The 21,169-nt window shown below is 39.5% G+C and overlaps 1 protein-coding gene across 1 annotated transcript in view; it reads left to right on the top strand.

The window, feature by feature from the left end:
• The window catches only part of CARMIL1 (capping protein regulator and myosin 1 linker 1), a 337,821-nt gene extending 317,752 nt beyond the window's left edge, over positions 1 to 20,069 (top strand). Inside the window, exons 32-35 of the mRNA XM_019668166.1 lie at positions 1,075 to 1,156; positions 2,318 to 2,527; positions 8,078 to 8,218; positions 19,783 to 20,069. Of these exons, the coding sequence (XP_019523711.1) occupies positions 1,075 to 1,156; positions 2,318 to 2,527; positions 8,078 to 8,218; positions 19,783 to 19,919 (570 nt within the window). The 3' untranslated portion in view covers positions 19,920 to 20,069. The remainder of the gene's footprint in view (positions 1 to 1,074; positions 1,157 to 2,317; positions 2,528 to 8,077; positions 8,219 to 19,782) is intronic.
• The last annotated feature ends 1,100 nt before the right edge of the window (positions 20,070 to 21,169 follow it).

Raw genomic sequence — 21,169 nt, 5'->3', positions numbered from 1 at the left:
CACCATCTAGTGTCTATTTGAAACAACAATAATGATAAAAATAGGTATTTAAAATTTGAACCACTCGGGAGTATTCATTCTATCTGAATAACAAAAAAATAAGAGAAAGAGGTTTTTTTTAATTAGTTTTATAATATTTTCCCCTAAAATTCTATTGCTGTATTCTTTATAAAGGTAGCAACATAAGCATCAGTGGTAAATATACCATTAATAAAAAATATATATATGTCATCTTCACTTTCCAATTCTCTTTACACTATTCGCTTTTAATATGTGTATTTCAAGAAAAAGAACTGTGAAATGAAGATATGGCATCTAATACTTATTAACAAAGGAGAGTAACAGACATTGAATGCTTAGAAGCCACATCTTTTCTGCTGGGGCCATGTAGTCAGCTGTCTACACTCAATCAGTTGGCTGAGTCCTAGCTTTATCCTTATAGTTCCTACCTTTAGAGAGTGGTATTTAACCTTCCCCATCTCTGCCATCACAGACTCATTCCATCTGAAGTTTGTGGGTTTTGTAAATTAATTCCAGCCTGTTCACCTGTATTTGCCTCTTAAACAATAGATCTGTGTCCTTTGGCTCTGCCTCAGTGTCAAGGAAGACCCTGCCCATTTGGGGGCCCCTTTCACCAATTTTGTACATCAAAGTTGAAAAGGTTTCCACAGCTTTTAAAACTTGATTTTTGGAGCCCAACTTGGAGAGGGCCCTGTGAATTTATAGAGGTGTCAGTTGCCCCATCACAGGGAGCATCAGGGGCAGCAGAGCCCACATAGCAGTTCAACAAGAAAAACAGGAAGCAGCTTCCCCAGACCCACACACCTCTCACCTGTGGGGAGCTTCCAAGGAACTGGCCGCCCTGTGGCCCCAGAGCCCTGACTGTAAACACAAAACAGAAGGTATTCCTCAGAGCCTTTTCCTGAGAGCCTCAGGGAGACAGAGGTCAGACACCATCAGTGTAACAGCAGTAGAGCTGAGGCATTCCTTGTTGCCTTTTATTACTGCTTTGTTTCTTTTTCTTACTCTTAAATAAATATGTACTTGGGGGGGGGGTGTGCTTGAATTTTTTAGAAGCTTGGGAATGACACCATCTCCCAGGAGTCTTCCAGCCTGGCCATGAGCAGCACAGAACGGTTGGATGGAGGTGGGGCAGGTAAGTCAGGCTGTCGCCATCACCCCCTTAGGAAAAACACTTCCTTACTTTCTGGTTCTAGGAGTCGCACGTGATTGACGAGAAAAATAAAGATAGGGAGGCAAGAACAGGCCGCTGTGTTGTATATTCTCAATTTTCACCTAAAAGAAAACGACCTTCTCTTGCCCCAGCTCCACTTGGAGGCACCTCTCCCACCACTAGTATAGCTGTGTGCCTGGATAGGGCACCTTTTCTAATTCCTAAAAAGAAATTGCATTGAGAGGAACTCCCAAGCTGTGGGCATTTGCAGAGGGAGGACATGTTGGGAACATGGCTGATGTTTTTTAAACACGTCGTACATAGTATGTGGAAGGTGGCTCTTTTGTTTGATAGGAGGGAATGTTCTCGCCTTTCAGCTTGAACATCCATAAATACCTCGTGTCCTTCGTCCCGCCCACTTTTCAGGTATAGTAAAAGAATAAGATACCTTAGATGGAAACTGGAGAGTGACTTGAAAATTGCCTGTTAGCAACCTCATTGTGCCGTTTGGAAGTTTTTATGCTTTCGTCTCTTCATGCAGTCAAGGAATATAAATTGTATTTAACAGGCTTATTTTTGCCAGTCATCCGGTTAAATTAAGGCAGCAACAGGGATAGAGGCTGGGCGTAAGATGACATTTCTGAGCTGTTCTCACGAACCATGAGGTTCTGGCCGTTGGCATAGCCTTCCTCCCTCAGGACCTGCAGCTGGACCCCTCACTGATTATTGTCCAGAACTGTGGTGCCCATAGTTGGTTATACCTGGTGCCCATAGTTGGTTATACCTGGTGCCCATAGTTGGTTATACCTGCACCTTGTGCCAGGTCCGGGGAAGATCTGACTGCTTCAGGTGCGTTAAGAACTGCTATCTCGGCACATTCATGTGGACCTGCACACTGTTCATTGGGAGGCTTGTCATTTGTGCAATAGTCAGGGGTGATCAGAAGAGCACCATCAAGTCCATTTTCTATGAAGAATTTTAGTCTTCCACCAGCATGTTTCTGTTCTAAAAATATATATAACGGGAAATGACTAAACAATTTCAGCAATTTGGGCCAGGCTTTTCCTCGCTTCACATGATTGGTTTCTTTCACCTTTGATTTTTTAACATCAAGTGTGCTTTTTGTACCCATTTTCACTTCAGTGCCTAAACTGCACCCAGGTCTACCGGAGACCCGCTTCAATTTGGGGACCCCAGAAAAGAATGCCAAAGCAGACCCCAAAGCGGACATGGGCTCCCGCCGGAGCTCCTGCAGCACACCCACCAGCCCGAAGCCCCTCCTGCAGTCCCCTAAGCCCAGCCTGGCGGCACGGCCCAGCATCCCACAGAAACCGAGAACCGCCTCACGACCTGGTAAGGGTTTTTCTGGTCAGGGAGTGACACTGAGACCAGTGGCTTCCCAAGGCGATTGGGTTGGGACTCCAGTGACGGTTTCCAGAGCTGCCTATGAATGTGGGCTCGGGGTCTACAGAGGGAGTCATGAGAAGCCTGCCAGAGTCTGTGGAATTGACGAAAGCTGGAAGCTTCCTTTATTCAGCAGCAAGGCCACCAACTCAGAGACTGTCCTTGCATTCAGGGCAACAAGCTGCAGGGTGAAACTGGAAAAGCAGTGTTTTTTTGTACTGACCCATTTGTAGTTCTTGAGGTCGCTTTCTGAAACCTGTCTCCAGGGTGGAGAGACCCTTCAGAAGGCTGCCATTTAAGGATGAGGGACACAAATAGGGATAGCGTAAGTTTCTGTTTTTACCTCATAGTCTGTGAATTACTTAGGGTTTAGAACAGGGCTTGGCAAACTGGGGGCCTGTTTTGTAAATACACTGTCACTGCGTTGCCACACCCCGTGTGCACACATCATCTCTGGCTGCTTTGTGCTCAAGGGGCAGAGTTAAGTAGTTGCGACAGAGGCCATTTCACTTGCAAAGCCTAAAATATTTACCATTTGGCCCTTTACAGTAAAAGTTGCCTAACTCTAGGTTTAGCAAATCGAATGACAGAAGAAACTTAAAAGCATTAGAACTGAATTAGGATCTGCCTTATTCTCTCCTATAACTGCCTCTTTTCCCTGTCAGGTCTTTTTCTCTCTCTCCAACTTTCTATCATAATAAATTTTAAACATATACAAAAGTAGAATGATAATACAGTGAACCCCATATCACCACTTTATTTCCCCATAAAAATTCGTCAAATAAAGATAGAGATATACAGTCAGATTACGCTTATCATCATCATCATCATCATTGCTGCTAATCTAAACTGAACACTCAACTCTGTGCCAGGTACTGTTCTAAGTGCTTTATGTGGATAAGCTCCTAATGTCCTCACTATAGCTCCATTTTACAGATGTGGACTGTGAGGCACAGAGATGCTCGGTTTGCCGAGGCACACAGCTAGTGAGTGGCAGCCAGTTTCTACCACCTGTAGGTGGGGACCTCTCTTCGCCTGGGCTCTTCCCAAGGGGCATGTGTTTGGAAAGAAAGATGCCCAGTTCATCACAGTCATTCATTAATATGCCGATAATTTGGGTAGAAAGAGAAGAGAGACAGTGTCGCAAGTACCAAACTCATTTCACTTGTAGATCTTTTTCATTTTCTCTTAAACATTTCTTTCACTCACCACGCATCCAGTCTGGTTAATCCTCTCTGGTCCCTCAAATCACCCAGTGCACAGTCTTCAAGGAGAAGCCACAAAGAAAGGGATACACTGGGGTCACCTCAAGTAACTAACCCTTGAAGCAGATCACTTAGGATTTCTGATTCTACTCAAATCTTTTCACAAACCAAAGTTCGTTATAATGGGGAACACAAAAGCTTCTTGGTGGACGCAAAATAGCTTCATAATACAAAGAGTGGGGAGAATGAAGGCAAAGAAAATAGTTTTAAATAATGACTACTCAAAAACAGGTAGGCATTTATATCAGCTTGGTGTGTCTCTAGTCCAAAGTAAGGAAACAGCCATTATAAAATGAACTTAATCTAATTTGTGGAGTATTTTGTCTCCTCGGATGCTAACGGTTAATAGAAAACTAGCCGATTCCCAATATTGTATTGCAGAGAGCGTTTATTTTACTTTACTTGCTAAATGTGTTCTTAGTACGTACTATATTAAGAAGCATGTTAACTAGCTAATGTTTCTATAAAGCTTGAGAATTCAGTAGGCATTTTCAAATATACCATCTCACTTCCACTCCACAGGTTCTGAGAGATTGTTGAGATAGGTAGTCATTTTCAGTGTCTTGACACATCCCTGCTTATGTAGTGAAGCACGTACGACGCTTCAATTGGAAATATGAGGCTGAAGAGGACCTAGCTAAAGGTTGTCTTCTGCACACTCACACTTTCTCTCACACACACACACACACACACACACACACACAAAGACACACACACACACATTCACACACACACACACATTCACACACACACACACATTCACACACACACACACAAAGACACACACACACACACACACAAAGACACACACACACAAAGACACACACACACACACACAAAGACACACACACAAGTGCCAAATCGAGAATTACCTTGCTGGTAACAGCAGAGAAAGGAGGGCAATTCCATAAATCCTTTAATTAGAGTGAAACAGCACAGCCTTCAGAATTAAGAGACTAGAGTTCTAGTGTTAGCTATCTTGCCACATTTTTGGTTTAGCAGGTCCTTTAATCTCTTTGTACAGTGATCACCAAAGTCCTTTCAGTTTGTTAAACTCCATGATTCCAAGTTATTCTTAGTAGTGTCAGTATGTGTATGTAGGTACATGTACCAACATGGACAAATACGTGTGTGTGTGTGTGTGTGTGTGTGTGTGTGTGTGTGTGTGTGTGTGTATATATATACGTATATACACACACACACTTTAATGGTTTTGACAACAGGTAAAGGTGGTGGGTTTTAAATTTTGCATATTTTAAGAAAACCAAATAGCTTTTGTGTTTCAGGCAGAAAAAACAGTTCACTTACAGTCTAATTTTTAAATATCAGCTCATTGGAATTCTGTATCTACAAGATAGATTTACATCTGTGCAGACTTTAACCTTTCTTCTGTTTTCATTATTTTTCTTTCTGTTTTTTGTGGATGTTATTACTTCACTGAGCAGAAACATGAAACTAGTTTTTGGCCAGAAAAATTCAGTGCTTTTCAAAAATTATTAGTCACCTGTATTGAAAGAATAACCCGATTTACGTTTTTTTTTTCTTTTTTAATAAAACTTTTTGCCTAGCAAAGAATAGCATTTACTAATTACCATAGTGATAAGAGTAACAAATTTTTCTAAATATGATTCTAAGCCAGTAGCAAAATACCTGGAAAAGCCCATTTGGTTGTGGAAAGATAAGCCTGAATGAAATAGGGCCTGAATTTAGTGAGTGACAGTATAAAAGGAATGCTGAATTGCTCTGAATGAACCAATGGGAAATACTGTCTGTATATTAACTCTTGAGAAAAGGTTAAGTCTAGAGCAGGGGTCGGCAAACTTTTGAGACGGAAGAGCCACCAGGGGTCTGCAAACTGCGGCTCGCGAGCCACATGCGGCTCTTTGGTACGTACATGTGGCTCTGAAGTAAAATTGAAAATGAAAATAAAACTATGACAGTTTCATTTATAATATTACATTAAATTTTTCTTATTTGTAAAAATATATTTATGGCTCTTGAATAATTTTCAAATTGTTGTGAGGGACAAGATTGTCTCTTCCGGGGTCGGCTAACTTTTGAGACAGAATGTACCCAAAGAGCCGCATGTGGCTCACTAGCCGCAGTTTGCCAACCCCTGGGAGAAAACAGAGGAAGTAGAGGGAACAGAAAACAAGGTGGGAGACCAAAGCCTGAGGTATTTGAAATAGCCAAATAACTCTTTCAGAAAAGGTTTATCAACTACTCAATTTAAAATCCCTTGCATTGCTGAAATGAGACACTCCTTTTCCCTCCAAGCTTTCAGTAAAAATTTTACTACAAAGAGCCTGTATGAGTGTTATCTGTATGTAAATCAAGGAAAAGGAACAGAGCTCCAAATCTGAGCCAGCATGAAGCTGGCTTAAGAAACGCAAGATAGAGAGTAGAGAACAAAAATCTAGACAAAAGCCAGAAATCAGAGGCAGAAAACCAAGAGAAACTGTGATTTGTTTTCTACCCAGGTATCCCTTCTCAGATTCTGGTAGCTTAACCCCATCTTCCTTTAGTAAATTACCTTTTCCCAGTTTCTTGTGGTACTTTTAATTTAGTCTCATTATCCCACCTTACTCCTCAGGGCCACAGAGGTGGTCTGTGACCCAGGTCATGTCAATCACAGTTTTCTTTTCCTTTCCCTACAGGTCTGGCCCAAGGGGTGGCCCCCATAGCATCAGTTAAAGACCTTCTCTTTAATTAAGGAATCTCAGATGTTAGATGGATCTAATCTTACCTAGCTATATTTTTTATTATAGTAAAATATATAAAACAAAATTTAACATTTTAACTATTTTAAGTGTACAAGTTGTGGAATAAAATACACTCACATTGTTGTGCAACCATCACCACGGAATCTTTCTCCAGAACTTTTTCAACTTCCCAACTTATTTTGCTTAGCAAAATAATCTCAAAATCCATCCATGTTGTTGCAAATGACATTATTTCATCTTTTCTGAGGGCAGAATAGTATTCCATTGTGTATATATACCACATCTTTATCCAATCATCTATCGAAGGACACTTTGGTTGTTTCCATGTCTCGGCCACTGTAAATAAAGCTGCAATGAACATCCAAGCATATATCTTTACAGATAAATGTTTTCAGATTTTTTGGGGTAGATACCCAGGAGAGGGATTGCTGAGTCATATGGTAATTCTATTCTTAATTTTTTGAGGAACCTCCACACTGCCTTCCATAGTGGCTGCACCAATCTGCGTTCCCACCAACAGTGTATGAGGGTTCCTTTTTCTCCACAGCCTCTCCAACACTTGCTATTATTTGTCTTCTTGATGATGGCTATTCTAACTGGTGTGAGGTGATATCTCATTGTGGTTTTATTTGCATTTCTCTGACGGTTAGTGATGTTGAGCATTGTTTCATATGTCTATTGGCCATTTGTATGTCCTCTTTGGAGAAATGTCTTTTCAGGTCCTCTGCCCATTTTTTAATTGGATTGTTTGTTTTTTTGTTGTTGAGTTGTATGTGTTCCTTATATATTTGGATGTTAGCCCCTTATTGGAGGTATTGTTTGCAATAATCTTCTCCCATTCGTTTGGTTGCCTCTTTATTTTGTCAATGGTTTCTTTTACTATGCAGAAGCTTTTTTGTTTGATATAGCCCCATTCATTTATTTTAGTTTTTACTTCCCTTGCTTTAAGGTGAAATTCATAAAATGCTCTTTGAACCCAAGGTCCATAAGTTTAGTACCTATGTTTTCTTCTATGCAGTTTATTTCAGGTCTTATGTTAGGCCTTTGATCCATTTTGAGTTAATTTTGGTACATGGTGACAGATAGAAGTCTAGTTTCATTCTTTTTTTAGCTGAGCCATCCTGCTACCTATTGGGAGCTCAGCAGCTCCTCAGCTCGGGCTGGACTCGAACCGCTGTTGCTCAGAGCTCAAACTCTTGAGCGAGCTCTTAACCAACTGAGCCACTCGGCCGGTCCTCTAGTTTCATTCTTTTGCATGTGGCTTTCCAATTCTCCCAGCACCATTTATTGAAGAGGCTGTCTTTTCTCCATTGTATGTTTTTGGCTTCTTTGTCGAAAATTATCTGTCCTTATTTATGTGGGTTTATTTCTGGGTTCTCAGTTCTATTCCATTGGTCTGTGTGTCTGTTTTACTGCCAATACCATGCTGTTTTGATTATTGTTGTCATGTAGTACAAGCTGAAGTCAATCCAGCTTGTGAAAGTTTGACTCGTGTGTTTGTGTCTCCACAGAGGATGTCCCAGACTCTCCACCTGGCCTGAGTTCCCCGAAAGTTGCTCTTCTTCCACCTGTCCTGAAAAAAGTTCCTTCCGACAAGGAAAGAGAAGGCCAGGGTAGCCCCCAGCCCAGCCCCAGGACGTTTTCCCAGGAAGGTAAGAAATATTTTTCTCCAGAATAGCTCTCCTCAAGGAAGGTCATTTCAAGAGAAAGAAATTAATCCTGGACTTAACTAATATCTTAGCTTTTGCTTAAGTCAGCATCCCTTGGGTTACATTTTGGTACCAGAGCAGTTTCTTAGTTCAGAAACTCAATTCAACATTATTGATAACATTGGATCTTAAAGGACTGCATACAAAGAATGAAAAGCGTAACTGAGATACCAGCCCAGAGGTCTCACGTCTTTGTAACAGTCATCACTAGATCCTCCAGCACTGGCTCCCAGCATATCAGGAGTGCCTTAAACATTATTTAGTGACTCATTTGGTGCTACTTGTAGGTTCCCAGGTCCCATTATTTCCAAGAAACGCTTCCCCTGATTGTAAATGACCATTGCCATGGTTCAGGAGCAGCCTGCCTAGGCCTGAATGACCATGTGGTCTCTGTGCTTGCTCAGTCACGACATCAGACGTTGCTCATTCTCAGCAGTGTGACACCTGCATGGACACTCTCAGGGCATCATCGCACCAGTTTGTTCCTTCTAGTTTATGGAGTAGGAGCAGAGCGAGATAACCCTGGGATGTGCATGCCATCTCCCAGAGTCAGATCAGGAGTGGTGATGAGTGGAGGTGAGGCTTCAGCACCCCACCATCTTTTTCCCCCACCTCCCTCATTCTGTTGAATGCAGTTGACTCTTGGGTTCTGTCCTTATAAAGTGGAATGTGATTGCTGTCTTTAAGCCCCACCTCTAAAGGAATTCTGGAGCCAGACAAGTCCTCACTGTGTCCAGGTGGCTCTCAATGTGGGTTGCGGTTGCTTTGTTTTATTTCAGATTTGTTTGATACTTTAGAATTCTTTGGCTTCTTGTCTCTGACATCTTCCTGCATTGGCCAGTTTTATTTTATGGATGGTAGTCTTGGGTTGAAGTTAATGGGAAGTGTTTCTGAGTACTGTGTTTGTAATTTGAGAGTCTAATCAAAAAAAATAATAACACTGCCTGCTTCCTCATCTCCATTCTGCAGATTTGTTTGGTGGGTACAAGCTTCACCCACCTGTTGGCTAAAAATAAAAGAAGGTGGGGGTTTGACCAAAGCTGATAAACCACTTCTATCACACAGAAAACCCAAAGCCATGAAAGGTGTCTGGCAACTAGAGTTGTATCACATGTGGTAAATAAACACAGGGCTTGGTGTTACAGTCACAGCCCTTTGAAGTCTTGGGGTAGAAAGGGCCTTTGGTGGTGCCAGATCAGAGTGACTTGAGCCAGCAAGTGTCCCTGACAGCCGTGCTTGTGCCACACAGCCCCTCCCCCATACCTACCTTCATTTTCCTTCCTTTCTGCAACTACTGACTTTTTGTCTTCACTTACAAGAAGCTTTGAAAAATGCCTGAAAGAACCTTGAGAGAAATGTGGAGGGGGGATGGGTGGAAGTGGTTAAGTAGGTATGTTCGTTTTGTCAAAAGCAATTGAAATATTGGAAGAGTTAAAATGAAAAGGTCAGAAGGTGAAATAAAGAACAACATTTTTACCGTGATGTTTTCTAGATGCCTATATGATTCAAACAAGGCCTAGAGTAACCCACCAGCCTCATGAGTAAGAATGTGTATCACAGAGCCTCTGTAGTTTACAAAGTGGGCAACATACTAAATGCCACTAGCATGTTTTCAAGTTGCTTTGAAAATGCCACCTGTTCTTTCCCCAGGAAGTTAAAAATGAAAGTTTCTCCTCAAACAGTTCAGAGCTTCATGGGTAGCTGTTCGATTCCCTTCCTTCCCCTAATACCAAGCATTATGAATGGCCCATGCCTCCACCTTCCCAGGTAAATAGTACGGAGTATAGAGCTATGGAGACCATCACTTTCTCACCTGGGATCCTGAATAAGTCAATCACAGAATCATTCTGATGGTCACTTGGTATTGAAATTGGACTGAAAATATACATGAGGTCGGAGAACAATTTGTAATGTCCAACGTGGTAAGACTTTGACTTCGGTTCATTATCAGCTTGCCCACTAAGCTGGCCCAGGAATGGAGAGCCACTTGTGAGCCCTGTCTTTCTTTTTCTTTAAAAAAGTGTTCCTGATGTGCGCATTCCTATTTTCTTGTACATTATTCATGCTGGTTACTTCGTTTCCTTGTTCTGTGCCTCCCTTTGGACTAGCGTGCCCAACTAATTTCTGAAACAGGTAAATCACTATAATTCTTTGGGATTAATCCACAATGAATGTGATTTTCGTTAATTCATCCTAAAATCAAAATGGTAACATTGGGGCCTTTTTTAGTACCTTTTGGGGGCAGACTCAGAGCTCACCTCATTTTGCACGATTATTCCATAATGTTGGCTGTTGAATTCTGTAGAAGATGGTGCATCTGTTCAGGACCAACACTGTAGGCTCCTTGAATCCTAAGTGGGGTGGGTAAGCTGATATTTAATTTTTAATGTTAATGCTTTTTAATATTAATGTTGACACATTGATGTATTTGCTAATACAAAGGGTAAAATGAATCCCTTTTCCTCAGTAGTGCAAAGAGGAGATTATTACAAAAGACATTCAGATCATGACAGTGACAAGCCTTCCAGTAAAGGGAAAAGATCTTCAAAACTGTACTCCACCATTGCAGAAGAGGAGGTGAATGCAATTGGGCACAGGAAGTCACAGCCAACAAATGGTTAGAGCCTTCGATTATCATCCCTCACTGCCCCAAAGCTTACGAACTGGCACTAACAAAAACAAACTTTAATTGAGTAGTGTCTATCTTCATACAACTGATTTTTTTTTTCCTAAATGGCGACAGAATGGCCCTTCCATTTGAGGCAAAAAGTATTGTCTTAAAAATCTAATATTAGAATTTCTCATGAGGAGGATCAAGTTATCTTGGAGTATGGTGACGTTTCCTTTGAAATTTTTGTGACCATGTAGGTTTATTTTTACATTTGGGGTCATGTCTCCTATCCTCTTCCTTTATCTCTTTGTTCTATTAGGTTTAAACTAGGATTGGATCAGAAATTCTTAAAGCAACAATACTTTGTACCTTTAGGGAATATTGGCCTAACACCTTACCTTAAATTCTTTTAGGAAAGGATCAATAGAAAGCCAGTGACTAAATGTAGAACTGTGCCATGCACATGATCTTTCAGTGGGCATTTTGTGACCTTTTAGTAAGAAAGAAAAATACCAATTAACTTTTTTTTAACCTCTAGGAACAATTTATTCTTAATTTTATAGCAGTCACTCTATGACTTTTGCCTTCCATTTCACACTGTAGTAAATTCTGTAATGCTCTGTTCAGGTGAAGACAGCCCCAGGAGACAAAAAGGAGACATTTCAAATCAGCTGTACTCTCCAAAGGGAAATTTTAGAACAATGATTGCTGATTCAAAGAGGAACTGTCTTTCCTGTGACTAATTCATCATTTCCCTGGTTAATAAATTTTTTTGGTTTGTTTGGTTTTTGTTTTAGCTGAGCCATCCTGCCACCTATTGGCAGCTTAGCGGCAGCTCAGCTCAAGCCGGGACTCGAACCACTGTTGCTCAGAGCTCGCACTCTTGAGCGAGCTCTTAACCAACTGAGCCACTCGGCCGGCCCAATAAATTTTTATAAGTATAACTTGAAAAATATTTTAAAGGAAATCTTAGTATCATAAAGAAAAAGAATATATAATATTCTGCTTTGTGAAATTTCCTTAAAGGACGCCTTCCCTTTATTTTGTTCTTGCAAAACTTTATCAGGGGTTGACATATGAGTGAATTGGTTCCAGGGATGAAGAGCATGGTATAACATTCTAGCTATAACTCCACACCCTTCACTGCCTCCTGAGAAAGTACCCTAGAAGGCAAGTCAATGGGAATGACTTCGTTATAGGAATAACTTCTCTTTATTGCAAAAGGATAAACCATTCTCAAACTTGAGCACATTATTATTGATAGTAAACCTCCTTGACACACTTTAGTTTAACAGCCCAATGAGTTATGATGCCTCAAGTGGGAATTGTTGTCTTAAGAACTCTCCTTAACAGAGATTTAAAAAAAAAAAAATCCTGATAAAACATTTACCAGCTCCCCACCAGCAATAGCACTTGGAGCCAGCCTTCTGGGCCAATACTGTTGGATAGGACATGTGTTTTGATTTGCTTAGTGGTCTGGTACACACTAGCTAGATGATATGGTGGAGTTAAGGATGAGACCCACAGCATAGAGCGAAGTCTGAAGGTCATGTAGGGATAGACCATTCTGTTTGGGCCAGGTAGCACCTGCGTAGAGAAAACCCATTGACTTGCTCCTTCACTTGTAAAGGATTTCTTGTATGGTAGACATGTTTATAAACAGGTGGTTACAGTAACTCTTCTCTCTACATGAGATTTTCTCTGATATTTTCAAGGAAATCTGTTGTCTTCAATCTTTAAAAAATTACATAAATGAGCACCTAACACATTTATTTTCTGAAGAGAGGCAAAGTTACTTTTTAGAGTATATCGAATCTCTGTCTCTATATTGCCTCTTTTGATAAGGACACACAAGGTCACATAAATGTGTCTAGGTTTTGGAAATTTACATTTGTACTATTGTATCAGTTGACTTACATCACTTAATTATTAACAAAGCACCCTTTATGCAATGCAGTGTTCCATCTACATTAAGCCACTGAAAGCACTTTCTGCAATACGGAAAAAGACCACCCTTCAGTACCACACCAATCATCCTGAAAGGCTTTGAATTAGAGTAAAAATAAGATGAAGACAGAGATAAGTTAAATGTTAGAAAGGCAAGAAATTCTGTGTCTGTCTCAGATTTTTTTATGACCCCTTTGGCTTAAAATTCTGATTGTGATGGGCTGTGTCAAATTTTGATGGAATTAAATAGGACCATCTTGTATGTGCTTTTTCACCTTGATTTCTTGAAATATCAGAACAAAAAGTTATTTTTTACAGGAGCTTCAATTAAAGTAATTTTACATATAATATTTTAATTTTGTTTTGTTTTGTTAGTGCCAATTCCTAGCACTTGACTGTCTTCACCCTTACGAACTACATAGCAGTCTGCTTTCTGAATAGTTCCAAGTTAACAAATAGCATTTAACAGAGCAATTTTATTAAACCATTGTGTGTACTTTCCTTTAAATCTTTTAAAAGCAGCTCTGTTTATACTAGAACAGCTTTCTTGTTTTCCTCAGTCATGTATCAGTGAAACAGAGGCCATTGTTCTCAAAGCACGCTGCATATTTTTATCATAATTATTATATTTTAATTGTGTGGCTATTTTAATATTGATTTGACAGGTAAAATGCTTACTTTCTTTTACTGGAAATATTTGTAACTGCATCTTTTGAATTTCATATCATTTTCTTTCTACATGTAATTCTGTGATGTTTTCATTAAAATATGTTCTATTTTCTTTTAAAATAAATAGTTGGTTTTGGCTTTGTATGCACTGTGATGTACTCTGTTTGTACACGCCATCTTATTCTGTGATTCCTTTCATGTATCACTTGCTTCTTCCATAATCCAATCTATAGCCAACAAAATATTTGACTAAGGCTTATAGTCTGTTCTTCTTTTTCACTAGATCTGGGTTCTACTTCCCCTATATGAGTTCTTCAAAAATTTTAATAGTTGGCATTTTGGGCTCTTGCCAGAAAGTATAAAAAATCAGGGCCAACTACTGAGTATTATTTTAAGGTCATCATAATGTTTTTCTTCTGGGAAATAAGGATGTCAGTGGAGCTTAAAGTGGAGAAAAGCTCAAATTTTCATGTGACTCTATAATTCTGAGTTTATATGAATGTTTCTGAAGCTTTAAGATTAGCATATATATTTGCATATATATGCAAAGTCAAATCATCTTCAGGAATGACAGATTTTATGTGTGAGCCTCAGTGCCAACTATCGCCACTGTAGATGGGATGTGGCTATACCAGGGGTGCCAAAAAAATATATACACATTTTAAGAGATATTATCTTAAAAAGTGTATACATTTTTTCAGTGTCCTCTGTATATGAAGTGTTTGTGTTGAATAAATTGCCTGTTTACTCACTCCAGTATCCTATAATTTTAATGGTACATGAAGCAGTACTAAATATGTATATTGACACGTGTATAAAGACCCTCTAGCACTTTAATTGTATGAAAATGTACATTGAAGAAGTGTAGTAAAACAGTCTGATTTTTTTTTTACCCTGTATAAAGTCAAGCATTAAGTCAGGCTACCAAGGAGAAGGTTCATCTGAATTAGTAAAAAGTCTGAATTTTATAAATATTATAAAATAATTTCTGAAGTTTGATCTTTCAGCAGATATAATTTTATTTAGATTGTCCAGTAATGAGAGCCTGACCAAACTTACTTCAATATAATTGTAATTAGTATCCTAATTATACGCAATCAAATGAATGTTGCCTAAGGTCTGGAAAACAAACTTGACAAAGAACATTCCACCTAAAATGTTGTTTGCATTGGTGATCTGAACTAACAGGAAGGCAGGCGGCTGGGAGACCAGTGGTTTCCAAATTTAACTCTTAGTTGTGCGACAGTTCCTTGACCTCACTGTGTCTCAATTTTCCTATCCAAGAATGTTGCCTACCTATAATACTAAGGAAATGTCAGGTTGGTACAAGTCTCATTATCACATTTACACTCATGTTTGATAGTTTAGTCAATGAAAGTGAATATTTTTAGAATGCATTTTTAAGTAGTGTCACTACTATAGTGAACTGCTTTGACAGCCCTCTAAAAGGACATGTAATTATTCCTCTCAGTGACTGTTAGATAAATTATAATTGTTGCTTTCATAACGGGTACGGGTCTATGCCACCAACCCAGAAATCAGCCTGGTAACTTGTTAATTTTTGCTGTATCCTCCCATGCCCCAGCCTGGGAGGACTCAGAAACCCAGTGTCACTTGGATGGAGACTGAAGGACAGTCTGCTTTTTGCAGGAAGATTCCTGTGTTGGATTTCTCTGAATGTCAACTAGTCCTGCTACAGTGACCCTGGTCCATGGTTATCTCGGGTTACATCTATGACATAGACATTTTTGATTGCATGAATTTCTCCAATTTTTAGAGTGTACTCAGATGTCCTACCACATAACATGAATTAGACTTGGGATTTCCAAAAAGCTAAAACATTGGGAAGGATAAAAAGCTTTTTTTAAGAATTGGAGCAAACATGTTTGCTCTGAAGACAAATAAGCAGTGTATCACCATATTTATTCATTCCCTTGAACTTGTAGTGTTAGAAATCTATTCTTGAGTCACTTGATATGGAAGAACACTTATTTTGGTTTTAAAATGGAATGGATAAAATTTTCTATCAGGTTTAACTAATAATGTTCTATTTTGAGGTTAGATTGTTGCAAAATGTCTTCAAGATATAAAGACATTATAAATATTCCCTACTTCCTCCTATTCACAGGACACACAGAAGTTGAGAATTTAAAGGACTCTTCGTGTATTACTATCAAATTGGTTTGGTGATAAAGGGCAAACTATAGAAAATTATTTACCTTTGTCCCAGAATCTGGCTTGTAAACAACTTCCAAAGGATCAATCAAATAAGTACATTTAATTTTTTACCTTTTTCATGCTAAAAAAAATAAAAATCAATTATTTATTCTGAGAATTTGCTCGAAACTTGGGTAAAAGAAGTAAAAAAAATGTTTTAAATTAAATACTTTCACAATGAGATTTGAAAGGTTTATCCTTTTCTAAATTTTGGGTCATTCAATTTAGTGTAATTAACTGAAGATTTAAACTTTTATTGTCTAGAGATCAGAATCTGCCCTGCTGGCCAGATTGGCAAGAGAAGTACTTTAAGATGTTTGCATTTTGACTGTTAGAGGTTTCATGAGCTTTCACTTCCTGAAACACTCTTTAGTGGATTAAACATTTAAATAGCCAGTTCCTGGCAAGATGAATTCTTAGCATAGCGGTAAAATCAAAATGATCAGAAGCATCAACTGAATCCTATTGCTTTTCCAGGACTTTAGTCCTGGTTGGTTTATTTGAACTTCTGAGTGATGAGGCACCTGCACTGTTCTTTCAAGCCAGATAAAGTGCATGAGTTTGGTATTTTTAGCTTAAGCGGTGTTCTATACAATAGACATGGTAATATTTAATAACCCTTAACAGCCATGCTGGTGCATAGCACCTAATCCTTTTCCCAAGATATAGAGGCAGTGCAGCTATGACCTGTTGGGTCGTCGGGAAAGTCATGACGTATTTTTCTATTTTTCAATGCAAAAATGCGTCAAGACTTTCCCCACGGCCCAATAGTTGGAAAGAACATAGGCGTTGGAGAGAGATGTAGTTTAAATCCTGATTCCAGGTTTTGTAAAACCTACATTCCAAGGTAGTTTTGAGTAGCAATAATAAAATAGAGAGTGACATGACACATGACAAAGGAACAGTTCCAGCAATTATTATCCATCATTGCTTTGTAAAGTCTCAGTGAATCCTTCATGTTTATATAGAAGATCTGACAATTAAGTTCGCGAACTCATCCTAGAAAAAGTGCTACATACCTCATTGCTGAATATCACTACGATCACCTTCGAGGTACTCCCCGTGGGAAGCTATGCACTGACGTCAGCACCTAGTCCACCCTTCAAAGCAATTTTGGAACTCTTTTTCTGGAATGGCAACCAGAGCTGTTGTCATATTACCCTTGATGTCCTAAATGTCATCAAAATGTCTTCCTTTCAATATTTCCTTTATCTTTGGGTAAAGAAGTCATTGGGGGCCATATCACGTGAGTAGGGAGGGTGTTCCAATACAGTTATTTGTTTACTGGCTAAAAACTCCTTCACAGACAGTGCCGTGTAAGCTGATGCATTGTTGTGATGCAAGAGCCATGAATTGTTGGCGAAAAGTTCAGGTTGTCTAACATTTCCATGTAGCCTTTTCAGCAGTTCCTAATAGTAAACTTGGTTAACTGTTTGTCCAGTTGGTACAAATTCATAATAAATAATTTCCTCTGGTATCAAAAAAGGTTAGCAACATTGTTTTAACTCTTGATTTGGACTGACGGAACTTTTTTTTGGTTGTGGAGAATTGGCTGACTTCCATTGTGCACTTTGACGCTTTGTTTCAGGGTCGTATTAATACACCCATGTTTCATCACCAGTGATAACGTGGCCCAAAACATCGTCTTGCCTCTCCAAAAGGTCTTGGCAAAAGGTCTCGACTCTCCTTTGCTTTTGTTCATCGGTGAGCTCCTTCAGGACCATTTTTGCACACACCTTTCTCATGCCAAGATTTTCCTGTTTCTCTCTGGATGCTTACTTGGTCTGCTTTGCTTCTCGCAGTCAGCCAACAATTTTGACGCACAATTTGATGAATTTTTGCAATGTTTTCGTCAGTTCTGCTCGTTAATGGCCACCCTGACCTTTCTTCATCAGAAAAACATTTAATCCATTTGTACACCGCTGTTTTCTTCCTGGCATTATCCCTATAAGCTTGGACTAACATGTCCCTGATTTCACTTCCACTCTTGCCAAGTGTAACAAGAAATTTAATATTTGTTCATTGCTCTAATTCAAGCTCATTCTTTTTTTTTAAAATTAGTTTCAGGTGTTCAACACAGTGCAGTAGTTATACTTTTTAGCCCTCAAAGTGACAATCCCCCTCCCCCAGTCCTCCACCCCACTCCCACCTCCCCATATCATACATATCTATTACAATTCCCTTGACTTCACTCCCACACTATACTCCACATCCCGTGAGTGTATATATATATATACATTCAATTATAGTTGACATACAGTATTATGCAACATCAGCTTCAGGTGTACAGTGCGTGTACAGACTACCCCATCCATGAAGTAGTCTCCCTAACAAGACATGTAACCATCCGACATCCTACAAACTATTTTCAACGTTATTAATTATATTCCCTGACCTGTCTTTCATATTCCTGTGGCAATATTGTAGTTAGTGATTTATGTTGTCTAATGCCTTCCCCTTCTCCCTCATCCCCACCACCCCCCACCAACTAGCAACCAAAGAGACTATTTCTGTTTACTTTCCTCGTTCTTTCAGTTTTTTAGATTCCACATTTAAGTGAGGTTATATGGTATTTATCTTTCTCCGACTGACTTATTTCACTTAACGTAATAGTCTCTAGGTCCATCCATATCGTTGCAAATGGTACGATTTCACTCTTCTTTATAGCAGAGTAATACTCCATTGTATAAATGTACCACAGTTTTTTAATCCAGTCGTCTACTGATGGGCATTTCGGTTGTTTCCAAGTCTTGGCTATTGTAAATAGCGCTGCAATAAACATAGGGGTACATATATTTTTTCAAATTAGCGTCTTGAGTTTCTCTGGATAGATACTCAAGAGTGGAATTGCTGGGCCATACGGTAGTTCCATTTCCAGTTTTTTGAGATACCTCCATAATGATTTCCATAATGGCTGCGCCAATCTGTAGTCCCACCAACAGTGCACCAGGGTTCCCTTTTCTCCACAACCTCACCAGCACTTGTTGTTTGTTGATTTATTGATGACAGCCATTCGGATCGGAGTGAGGTGGTATCTCATTGTGGTTTTTATTTGCATTTCTCTAATGATTAGTGAGGTTGAACATTTTTTCATATGCCTGTTGGCCATCCGTCTGTCCTCTTTAGAGAAATGCCTCTTCATATCCTCTGCCAATTTTTTGATTGGGTTGTTTGATTTTTTGGTATTGAGTTGAATGAAGCTCAGACATTCTTGCGACGGCACACAAAAACATGCAACAACAGTAATCAACACTACTCAGCAAGACACCGCCACATGTCATAACAAACACAGCTGTAAGATACTGATATACCAAGGTTATGAAACCTTACCGAGCTATTTGTACAGTGCTGCCAATGTAAACGCACGGTGGCAAGTTCACGAACTTAATTGTCAGACGTCATATAATCAGAACAGGAAACAATAATGCAATTCTTTTCACCTGGAGGCTGCTTCCAAAAGAATTAAACAGATTATAGGCAGCATTAATTCATTTTCACCAGACTTGAAACTACTCATCTGCTGGAGAGTGAAACTGAGGTTTTCTGAAACACAAAAAGGTCTAACAAAGATTGCTGAGGCCTCTTCTTATATCCTGCCCCAAAGTAGAGATTGCCAACCTACATGGTCTGCAGAGGCATCGAATGGAACATTTGTCCAGCAGTGCTTGCTTCCTCCAGGCTCTTTGCCCTGTTCAGTCTGCTGCATAAGGGGGCAGCTGTGACAGGAAGTCACATTATTTTTGCTGGCATCTCCCTCTGCTCACCAACCTCCATTGTCACCTTTTGGAGTCCTCACCCTCAAATTCTCAACCACATCTATGAGAGGCTCACCCTGTCATAGACTGAAGTTTTGTGTGTTTTCTTGTTTGAATTTATGTCTGGCTCTGTTGGTTTGTTTTTAATTTCTGTCTAGAGTCTCTAAATGTCATTCGTCAGTTGTTTCTGAGACAGTTCATCCTGATTCCACCCCACTCTTCAGAGCCCTGTACCTCACTGGTCAAGCCCTGGTATTACCTTGTTAATCAATAATAATGATAACGACCTCCTTTCCTTTCTGTTTCAGTTTCAAGGAGAAGCTGGGGCCAGCTGGCCCAGGAGTATCAAGAACAAAAGCAGTGGTCCTCCAGTAAAGACAGCCATCAAGGCAGCAAATCTAGTGACTCTGGGGAAGAAGCAGAAAAAGATTTTATTTTTGTGTGAAGGTCACCCATGTGCAAGGCCCACTGTGCAGGGTGCTGTGTTAGCCATCAGAGAGGAACCCAGGGCAACACCTCCTACTTCCTATGCGCTCTTCTCTTGGTGCTTTTTTTTTTTTCCCCCTTTTTTCTTTACTTTTTTTTTTTTTTTTAAGACAAAGACAGACCCCTTTCTTGGTAATCAAAGCACATTTGTTTGGTCTTCTCTCAGTCCTTGGCATTTGATTCCTAATCATTCCTTCATATGCCTTCAACAAATGCCAGCAAATATCCAAGGAACCCAATTTGAATTCCCTTAGGCCGGTACCATTTGCCCTGCAAGATGAGTATTTGGAGGTAAACAAAGTCACTAGACACACACTCGCACAAGAATACTACCCAGGTGACAGTGGGGTACTGCTGCATGTACCTGTGTCAAATCTGCACTTGACTCAGTAGAGCAATTTATTCTTGATATATGCAATTGCACATTGTAATTATATTAACAGCACACTAATAAATCATTTGTATAAATTATATATATATTAGATCTTGGGTAGGGTGTCTACATTCTCCCATGGGGAACTTCTTCCTTCCTGATGTGGAATTGTACATTTAAACTTGGTCATTGACCTTTGTGATATCATCAACAAGCACAGTAAGAACAGCGTGAGAGGGGCCCATGGCTGCTTCTACCATGTGCCCAGATTAAAGTATATAGTTGATTGGAATGAACGTTTATGAATATTGGTGTTTTTTGAAGGCCTTTAATTTCTCTCTGCTTATTAGCTTTTAATGTGTGATTTTTAAGGGAGAATACTTTGACACCTGTAAAAAAAAAATTAAAGTGCTACTCTTTTTAAGACATTTCACAAATATTCACTTACATTATAGGCTGATGGTATTTTATTCATATGTATATTTATACCAATAAAATGATTTTACAAGTGGAATTTTGACCTCCAGTTACTTTTTAAAGTTAGGCTTGGCTTGTGGTGGTGAACTTCTTATCTTTTCCAAAATCCAGAATAATCACAGTTCCCAGATTATCAAACAAGTTACATTCAAAATAACTGAAACTTGCTAATTCTATTGCCTGCTCTCACCTTTGGGAAAAACATGAAATTTATCAAAAGGTTCATTATGGGTTTGATCAGTTCCCATTGCTTCAAATCAAGGGTCATATACAGGATGCAAGCATGAACTATGAAGTGTGATTGGAGGAGTCACAAGCAGCGTGGTCGTCTGTTGGAAAGAATCAAGAAGGTGGGGCTG

This window comes from Hipposideros armiger, unplaced genomic scaffold, assembly GCF_001890085.2.
Source record: "Hipposideros armiger isolate ML-2016 unplaced genomic scaffold, ASM189008v1 scaffold_519, whole genome shotgun sequence".
NCBI classification, from domain to species: Eukaryota; Metazoa; Chordata; class Mammalia; order Chiroptera; family Hipposideridae; genus Hipposideros; species Hipposideros armiger.
The sequence above is the reverse complement of the archived record's forward strand: the minus strand, read 5'-3'. Positions and strand labels throughout refer to the sequence as shown.